The following is a 9,485-nucleotide window of genomic DNA, read 5'->3' as shown; positions in this document are numbered from 1 at the left end:
ACTGCAGTAACAAATGGCTAATTAAAAAGAAACGCAATGCATAAAATTAAACTATATTCGTTTATTTATTATTATTTATTTATTATTTATTTATTTATTATTATTTATACATAATACATACATACATATTTATTTATACATATACTCTCTCTCTCTCTTTCTCCCTATATATATATATATATATAATATACACAAATTTAAATAAAATAAAATTTAGAGAAAAACTCTAACTGGAACAATTGAAACACGATGCAAATTGTTAAAACCAATCACAACTGAAGACAGAATGTCTCTCGAGATTAGCAGTGGACGTTGCAATATGAGTGTTTCAGACCTGCGATCAGCGCTCTTTAACTCTAACCGCTGGAGTTACCTGCAATAAAACTGATCTGGGACCAGTGTCAGGAGTCAGAATTATCGTAGGAGGGGCAATGAAGAAGGAATATACCAAACGGAAAAGACCGATTGGCTTTGACCAGGCGTTGAGCCGGGGCGAGGCAGAGTGGATCTGATGCCCATTTTTTCAAAAAGTGGCTTATCACTAATGCAGCAGCATATAATTTTATTACTGGCGCCCTCCCGGAAGCGCCGCCGCCTGGCGACGGTTGCCAAGGCGCCGCTGTTTCCAGGGAAAGCTGTGACGAGGTGGGATTAAAGGGCGGGGCTTGCATAATGAGTCAATCCGGAAGTGGAGTGTCCCCCGTACACTTTCGGGTTTCGGCGGTGTCAAAAAAAAAAAACAAACACAAACACCTCGCCGGAGACCGAAACAAAATCCCGGGGACGGGGCGTAGGGGAGACGGGGAAGCGCAGAGCGATGAGGAGGGAGACGCCGAGCAGATATTACATGCAGTGAATGTCCATGCAGAAATTTTGCATTGGAAACATCTGAATGGCGGAACCGAGATAAGGGGGGGTGATCGAGGGGAAATGGGACCAGACACAGGTTCTGGAGAGACGGTGTGGTGTTGACACCGGTGAATTGGAGACAAGTCCAAAAAAGGAGAAAAAAAGAGTGGGGGGCGAAGGAAAAGACGGAGAATCAACGACAAAGCTAGCGTGCTAGCTAGCGATCTACATTTGGGGCAATGAAGAAAGGTGAGAGAAAATTACTGCTGGCTAGTTGGGCACGCCGTGACTGAATGTCTGTTCTGTGGTCTGTGATTAGCCAGCCGGCTTGATCGCTACATTTGTTTGCGTGTATGTGGCAACCCGGCACACAACATGTTTGTTTTCGTGTAGATTGTGCGAGAGAGGGAAATGCCACCTAGAAAGACCGAGTTAGATGGCAGTGGAGCCGAGCGAGCTCTTTATGGCTGTCAGCTGCTGGTTGGTTAGCCAGCCAGCCAGCAAGCTAATCTTACGAGTTCAATGTACAAAACTAGCGAGCTGGCTGTTGACACGTATGGCGACCAGGGACTCACAGATAGCTAACTATGTATCTAGCCGAACGGACCTTATTCTCAAACCCTGAAGCACACTGTATCACACATTAATACTTAAAGAGACATATATTTTTAAAGGAATAGCAATAAAATGTATTCTTCGAGTGATCCATTCGCTCTTTTCCTTATTTCTCTTCTTGGCACTATAAGCACTGTATAACAGGTATCTGAACCAACAGCATAAAGAGATAATATGTGGTTTCATATTCACGTAAAACTGGTTTGTAATGTACACTAAACAAGCCCGTATTGCTAGCTGGAGAGATGGGGGAGCTGTACCTCTGTGTTGTTCTGTGTGAGTTAAGCGAATACTTTTATTTCTTCTTTGTCTTTAAACTTGAGTTCAACAGTATGTCCCTGGTTAAAAATGCGAACCTTGCATCTTTCGAGGTATCTGCTTGCATTTATTTTTTTTTTTTTTTTTTTGGAGTGTGTGAGATGAACTTTGACCTTTAGTTTCCTGCGGAGTAACCTACCAGGCAGGCACACGTTTTTCAGAGAGAGGGAGAAAAAGAAAGAAGGAGGGGGTTAAACAGCAGGCAGGAGTTTTACTGGCCGTGTTTTATGTGCGAGTCAGTGGAACTTTTTCCCTCCCCCTCTCTCTCCCCCCCCCAACCATGTCTCCCTCCCTCATTGCTGAAGTTCTGATGCAGACAGACTGATGGTATGAGGATACTCTCTGTTCAGGTACAGAAGAACAATAGCAATAAGTCAGCTCTCTGCATACCCAGTTATTACCCTGTGATTTTCTTCCCTGCTATTGTGTGCCTTTGTCATGTCTTTCTCTCCACCTTCTTCTGCTTGTCCTTTTTTTGACTTTTTTTTTTCTGCAGTGTTGGTCTCGTGTTGGGGTTCCCCTTCCTCCCTCTACTCCTCCGTCGAAACGTGTTCCTCTTTCTGTCAGTGTTGAGCTCTTCTTCGAATGCGTTCTGTGTCGTGCTTCAGCCTCTCCTCTTCGCTCTGGTTTGTGGACCATGTGTTTTTAATGAAGGCTTAACCCCTGTGTTTGCATGTGTGTGTCTGTTCTCTGTGTCGGCTGTACGAGAGCTCCGCGCTGCACAGCTTTGAGCAGAGTCTCTGCAAGCCTCACTCCCTTTGTCAGGCTCATTGTTAATTGCAATCGTTCCGATCAAACAGTGAAAAGTCATGTGGTTTTTCTGGTGATATTAGTTTGGTGTGAGGGAGAAGACATTTACACGTCGCCTAGTGGAGGTGAGGAACGATGTGTTAAGCTGCGCTTTGATGCCATGATTTGATTTCAAGTTTTACAACAAAGTAAAATGGCGAAAACTGACTCACCAGGAAACATTTTTGTTTTTAACATCAGTTCAGTGAGACTAAGATCACAGGTACCTCTCTTCTAGTGCGCAGTGTTGTTGTAGTGCTGTATGGTAACAGCAGCATGAGGTGCAGAGATCTCTGAGTGAGGGTCAGTGTTACACAGACACGTGGGACAGCAGGGTTAGGTTCAGGGTTAGCACCTTGCAATGTGCTGAAATCCCTGCTGAAAAGATGGTGTGGACACTAGCTGCTGACGTACTGACGAGATTACTGGGTTTCTCGCCGCAGGCTAATTGGTGTGGACGTCTCTTGTGTTAGACTTCCAGCAGGGCTTCACGAGAACTCTGACCTGCTTCCTGTTATTTACCTCCCCTTTCTCAATCACACTCAAGCTTTTTTCCTGCCTTTTTTTCTCTGTCAGCGTTTCTGCCCGTGACTCGTTAGGTCCTGTGCTGGCCTTCCCTCTCACACTCTCGCCCTCTCGCAGTGCAGGGCATCTGAGAGCCAGGGTCACTGTGCGTGTGCTGTGATATGGCCAAGGGCGGTCGGGTGGAGGGTGGGTGGGGGTGGTGTTGGGGGTGCAGGATAAGTGCTTTATTGGATAGTAGAGCTTAATAACCCCTCTTCAGCTCAGTGTGGGGAAGCCAGACTTCATGTGTCTCACACCACAACTGTTTACTGTGAGCTCATCCACCTGAGACTCAGACTCACACCTGAGCCGTCACCATCCAGCTGGGCATAGTGATTAGCTAAACCGTACAGGTGCAGTGCCCAGGTGAGGAGCGCCACCTCACCTGCTGCACCTGAGACTTAGACCTGCGTCAGATTTCAGCCCCAGGGTGGCAGGACAGGTGCAAGAGGGTCCCTGTTGGGTCCAGCATATACAAGCTGTACCTTTGTTTACCTGCAAAAGACAGCCACTTCATCAGCGGTTTTTATATTAACTTCTATATAAACAATATTAAACTTTGAGCCTGCTGTTGCTGGTGCAGAATGGGTTAACAGCGTTCAGGCGTCTGCTGAAGTTCACCCAGGAGCGAGGTTTTTCCACACAAACCCCCTCCATTAAACATTGTCCCATATTCAACAGACGCTCGTGCTGGGCATTCGTTTTTGCTCAGTTAGACTGAGTACACCAGTCTGGCCTCTGTTGGTGAGCTTCATTACTTATTGCTGTGTGTGTGAACAACGAACGTGGTATCAAGGTGGTAGTTTGCTATCTTGTTCGATAAAGGGTCTTTGGTGCGGTGCTTTTGCCGTTTGGTAAACTCGATCTAACACTTCTCAGAGTTTAATCGCTCTGAACAGAACGTTTTGATTGTTTGTTCCGTAGAACTGTGCTATTTTTATTACAACATTTGTTCAACATATTTCCATGATCAGAGACTTGACTGAAACACTTTGTGCATTGCAGAAGATATTACTTTCCCCACGGGTGTAAATTGGTTCTGAATTGTGTGATTCAGTCGTATTTTTTTCCTTCATATTTTCTCTTTTTGATGTGTAACCGTCTGATTCATAACGTGCAGCATATCCATTCAGACCGATGTTTGTGAAGCAAAGGTATCCAGGGTGAGCACCAGCCGCCTGGCTGTCTAATAGGAATGCAAACGGAAGGTCGTTGTTTTTAACATCGACTCCCTGTAACTGCAGATAAGATAACTGTCCAGTTTTTGTAAGCAGCTGGTCCAGCTTCAGTTCCTATGAGACGCGTGTGCTGGTTGAGTGCAGGTTGCAGGAACCTCAGTGGATGCAGCCATCAGGAGCTGGCTGTACCTCTCTCAGCGTTGGTCTGCAGTCATTAGCTCTCAGCCAGGGTTCCTGTCCTTACCTCTCTCTCTCTTTTCTTCCAGGACGATGGCAGAAGGCTAGAGATACAGACTTGCAGCCCCCGCCCCAGCATTGCCCCAGTTCTCCTGTCTTGTCTCCCCCCCGAACCCCACCCCCCCACTCCTTCTTTCCTGTTCTTTTCATCTCTGCCCAGCCCATCTCCGCCTAACTCTTTATGTGTGCTGAATGTATTTCCTGATGTTACGTGTGTGCATTCTGCTGTGTAAGGTCTGAGTCGGTTAGTTCTCTTTCCGCCGTGAACCACTAATATGAATCTCTTAACCGCCATTCCGTCCACGTCACAGTAGATTCTCATCACCTTTCACCATCAAACCTCCTGCACTCTTATTGGACCTGTATGTTCCCTCCCTGCATTCTGATTGGTTCTCTTGTGTTGGTCTGTTTCTAACTGCCTTCTGTATCGACATTCTACTCTTTTCCCTGCTGTAGTCTTTTCCTCACTCCGCTCTCTCCTGTGGTGTCATTGGGCCATGGTGCGCAAGAAAGGGTCCCTCATCTTGTGTGGAGCTTTCCTATTTGTCGCCTGGAATGCCTTGCTCCTCCTCTTCCTTTGGGGGAGGCCTCCCATTGGTCGACTCGGGGAGGTGGGTGGCGCCGAGCCAGGTGGCGGCAAAGAGTGGGGAGTGGCGGCTGGCAAAGGAGGCGGGGCCGACCTGGCTGGGGAAGTGATCCGATTGGCCGAGGAGGTGGAGTCTGAGCTTGAGACTCAGAAGCATCTCCTGAAGCAGATACAGAGTCACAGGTCGCTATGGGAACGGCGAAAGGAAATGGGGAAGAGGGAAACGGAAATTGCGAAGGAGAAGAAGAAGAACGATGAAAAGGTTGAGATCAAGCATCCCCAACAGTCTCCACAGCCTCCTCCGAAAAAGACCGCCATCGACAACGCGGACCAAAGTAACGGAAAAAACGCTCAGGACCCGATCGCCTCACCTCTCCCTGACTCGAAGGACAGAGAACAGACAATAAACAATGAGAAGTTACCAAGCACCGCCGCTCCTGTGCAGGTGGTCATCCCCATCCTGGTCATCGCCTGCGACAGAGTGACGGTGAAGAGGAGCCTGGACAAGCTCATACAGTACCGCCCCTCTGCCGAACTCTACCCAATCATAGTCAGCCAGGACTGCGGCCACGCCGAGACGGCTCAGGTGATTGGCTCGTACGGCAGTCAGGTGACCCACCTCAGGCAGCCCGACATCTCGGACATCCGTGTGCGACCGGAACACAGGAAGTTCCAGGGATACTACAAGATTGCCAGACACTATCGCTGGGCCCTGAACCAGGTGTTCAACCAGCTGTCCTACTCCACCGTGGTCATAGTGGAGGATGACTTGGAGGTAAACCTGCCTCTTTTTCACTGTTCTTCAGGGGCACAAAAAAGAAATAAAGTTTAGTTTTTATTAAAGGTCTGTTAAGTTAATTATTGTAAAGTACTCCCAAGTTCTCCCAGGGATATTGATAGAACTGATTTGTGCCAACTGTATAGCTGTCCTGACGTTTAGCTGTAATTACTGCACTGTAACATTGATCATAGTTCTTGGAATAGATTTAAGCACTTAACCCAGAGGTGTGAGCAATAATCACAGTGTAGGTTTCAGTGGGAGTTTGCTTTTTATGTGAAGCAAGCTGTCCATTTGAATTTATATTAGTTGTAACCAAATTTTCACTCAGGGGATCAGTTTGCAATTAGGATAGTGCAACTACAATACCTTGTGTGGTTAGTGACTTATATAAACACTTGCACATAATTGTTGCTGAAAGATTTGTTGGTGGTGTAGGAATTATGAGAGAGGCTATTATGGTTGTTGTTTATTAATATTTTAAAGTGGGCAGATACCCTTCTCCAGAGCGATCTTCAGGGCTGTAGCAGCCAGAGCTGTGAATACACTGCGATTTGGAACCCGCAGCGGACATGTTAAGACAGCGGATGCGCGTGTTTGAGACTGGGGGCTCGGGCAGAGACTGGTGCCTGTAGGACAAATGGGTTTTATCAGTTCTTCTAATCCCGTTGACAGCTGTAATCCCAGTGTGGTGTCCTGAGATTAGCACATTTAACTGATGAGTGGATTAGCCTGCTGGCACGTGGCAGTGAGGGCGTCTGGGGGGGGGCGAGCCGTCGGCCACACGCACAGACGGGCCCAACAGTGCCGGTCGCTTTGGCATGACCAGCCGCGATTTCTGCAAATGATCAGTCGCTTATCGCAAAATCTGAAATAACGGCGCTTCCTCCACACGGGGACCGCTGGCCTTGTTTGGTCACACTCGGCTCTTAACTCTGATTGGCCAGCGGAGGTGAGAGGGCAGGTTACATCATCACAGCCCGCTCGTAAGAGAGCCATCTGTTCTGTCTGTCCAAGCGAAGCTGAAATTAATTTCAGGCCCTAATTAGATTCAAACGTGTTAAACATTTACGATCTTAAAGTAAACTACAGATAATCCCCTAGAAGAAGAGCCAGGGAGGGAATTAAACACCAGAACAATCTCTCAGTGATGTCACAGAAATGATTGCAAATACCAGTTATTGCAACACCACAAAAGATGTAGCGCATTTGTTCCTTGTACTGTAGAAATCCCAGTACCTAAAGAATTACTATATTATCCTGTTATTTTTTAATTAGGTGATTTCTTTGTAGATGAGTGTCTGTACTTTTATGAAAACACTCATAAAACTCAAGTTGTTCTGCATTAAACGTCGCATAGAAAGCAGCAGGTATCACTTGGATCTGTGCTCATTTGGCTGGTTGGTAAAAGCGGCGATTTATGGGTTAATGATTTTTTTTAAATCCCGCTTTTAGCAGCATTTGCATTCCTATTGGAATGTTCCCAGCGTTGTAAACAATACCACTGTGTGTGCAAACCTGCCGTCACATAAAACAGCCACTCTCTGTTCCCACGGACGCATTCTGCACCCAGCAGCACCATGCAACCTGTGCCTGGGCCGGCCCTGTCCTCGCACGCTCAACCACACGCACGTCAGTCATCCAAAAACGGGACTGCAGAGCGTGTGCCAAACCCAGTTTCTCTTTAAAACCACGAGCTTTGCGTTACGTTACGCTAAAAAGATGGTACAGGGTGTCATTGTCAACAAGCTGTGAATGGAGTGTCAGTTAGCTCTACTGTGAGACCAGAACTAGTGGAGAGCAACATCTTTTTGATTGGTTGATGTGAGTCAGTGATTGACAGCGCATGGTAGCTCCACCCATGCTGGGGTTTATGAAGCGCCACTGTCCCGTCATGTGTTGTGACCCTTGACCTGCCTTAATTTCTGCATTAAATGGTCCAGAGTGTCTGTGAAGTTGGAAGGTATGCTGGAAAAGAGTATCTCTGGTCTCACTCGTCCTCTTCTCCATTACCTCTAGGTGGCGCCGGACTTTTTCGAGTACTTCCGGGCGCTGTACCCCATCCTGAGCTCGGACCCGACCCTGTGGTGCGTGTCGGCCTGGAACGACAACGGCAGGGACGGGCTGGTGGACCCGGGGAAGCCCGGCCTGCTGTACAGGACCGACTTCTTCCCCGGCCTGGGCTGGATGCTGCTAAGGGAGCTGTGGGAGGAGCTGGAGCCCAAGTGGCCCGCGGCATTCTGGGACGACTGGATGCGGCAGCCGGACCAGCGGCGGGACCGGTCCTGCGTCCGGCCCGAGATCTCCAGGACTATAACCTTCGGCCGCAAGGGCGTGAGCCTGGGTCAGTTCTTTGACCAGTACCTGCGCTACATCAAGCTGAACACTGAATTTGTGCCTTTCACCAAGCTGGACCTGTCCTACCTGGTCAGGGAGAGGTACAATGAGAACTTTGAGAGGGAGGTCTACGGCGCCCCCATAGTGAAGGTGGAGGAACTGCAGCAAAGGGGCGGGCTGGTTGGAGAGGGTCCGTTTCGGGTAGAGTACTCCAGTCGGGACAGTTTTAAGGTCCTGGCCCGCAACTTGGGGGTGATGGACGACTTGAAGTCGGGTGTTCCCAGGGCGGGGTACAGGGGCGTGGTGAGCTTCCTGTCGCGGGGCCGAAGGATCTACTTAGCACCCCCTGCTGGTTGGACCCATTATGACACCAGCTGGAGTTGAGGGCGGTGAAAAGAGGGTGAGGCTGGGATTGGGGGGGGGGGGGGGGGGGGTTAGGAGGGAGGGTTGGAAGGAAAACCCGGGAAAGAAAGACGAGAGTACAGCACCCTCTGAAACCAAAGACAACTGAAGAAGCAGTTGAAGAGTTAAAAGCTTGAGAAACTGACAGGTGGGGTGGAGCTGTGGAGAGGCGACAGACCGGAACAGCAGCGGAGGAAACGCCACACCCTCTCACGCCCAAACAAGGCCGTGTTCCTTTCTGCTCAATGCACAGCATGCACTCGACCAATCAGGGGCAAGCGCGGATTGCGAGCGAAGAGAAAAGCAACGCCCACAGTGTGTGTAAGAGAAGCTACAGCCAATCACAGCGGACATGACGGGGAGATCACGTGATCACCGCGTGAAGTTTCACAGAAAATGGCGGTTTCTTTTTTTCTAACGTGCCGGCGTTACTTTGTGTTTGGTCTGTGGTGTTTAATGGTGCTGTTGGAAAGCATGTTTTGGGTTCATTTGGCCAGGTTCTGTCAGCCTCTGTGCCGCGACCAGTGTGTCTTTCAGCAGAGAGGGAGTGTCCCAGTGTCTCTATGAAGGACGTTACCCACACCAGGCTGTCCGTCAGTCTTACTTTTCCAAAGTGAATGGGTGTCAGGGAGAACCAGGAGAGTTTAGATTTTTATTTGTAATACTGTTGTTAATGGAATGAGTATTCTGAAGGTAATGATATGGTATCATTTGATTTATTCACACAGATTAAGAAAAAAAAATAAAATGAAAGTGATTTTTTTTTTTGGTCAAACGCTACTTGATTATATTTTATTTACCAGGCTTTCTTACACGCTGTGGATTCAAGCAT

The 9,485-nt window shown here is 48.2% G+C and overlaps 1 protein-coding gene across 2 annotated transcripts; it reads left to right on the top strand.

Moving 5' to 3' along the window:
• The first annotated feature begins 694 nt into the window (after positions 1 to 694).
• On the top strand, positions 695 to 8,650 carry mgat1b (alpha-1,3-mannosyl-glycoprotein 2-beta-N-acetylglucosaminyltransferase b). Of its 2 annotated transcripts, none has more exons than XM_036555054.1 (3): positions 695 to 1,098; positions 4,580 to 5,911; positions 7,934 to 8,650. In XM_036555054.1, the coding sequence occupies exons 2-3, from the start codon at positions 5,048 to 5,050 to the stop codon at positions 8,633 to 8,635; spliced, it is 1,566 nt and encodes a 521-aa protein (XP_036410947.1). In that variant the 5' UTR covers positions 695 to 1,098; positions 4,580 to 5,047; the 3' UTR covers positions 8,636 to 8,650. The 2 variants fall into 2 exon arrangements, with proteins under 2 accessions (XP_036410947.1, XP_036410948.1); XM_036555055.1 differs by lacking the exon at positions 695 to 1,098 and adding an exon at positions 1,885 to 2,132.
• The last annotated feature ends 835 nt before the right edge of the window (positions 8,651 to 9,485 follow it).

This window comes from Megalops cyprinoides, chromosome 21 (genome assembly GCF_013368585.1).
Source record: "Megalops cyprinoides isolate fMegCyp1 chromosome 21, fMegCyp1.pri, whole genome shotgun sequence".
Classification (NCBI taxonomy): domain Eukaryota; kingdom Metazoa; phylum Chordata; class Actinopteri; order Elopiformes; family Megalopidae; genus Megalops; species Megalops cyprinoides.
The sequence above is the reverse complement of the archived record's forward strand: the minus strand, read 5'-3'. Positions and strand labels throughout refer to the sequence as shown.

Coding starts and splice junctions, on each gene's coding strand:
- mgat1b (XM_036555054.1), top strand. CDS start 5,048: ATGGTGCGCAAGAAAGGGTCCCTCATCTTGTGTGGAGCTTTCCTATTT. Junction 5,912..7,933: donor TAGTGGAGGATGACTTGGAG/GTAAACCTGCCT, acceptor CATTACCTCTAG/GTGGCGCCGGACTTTTTCGA.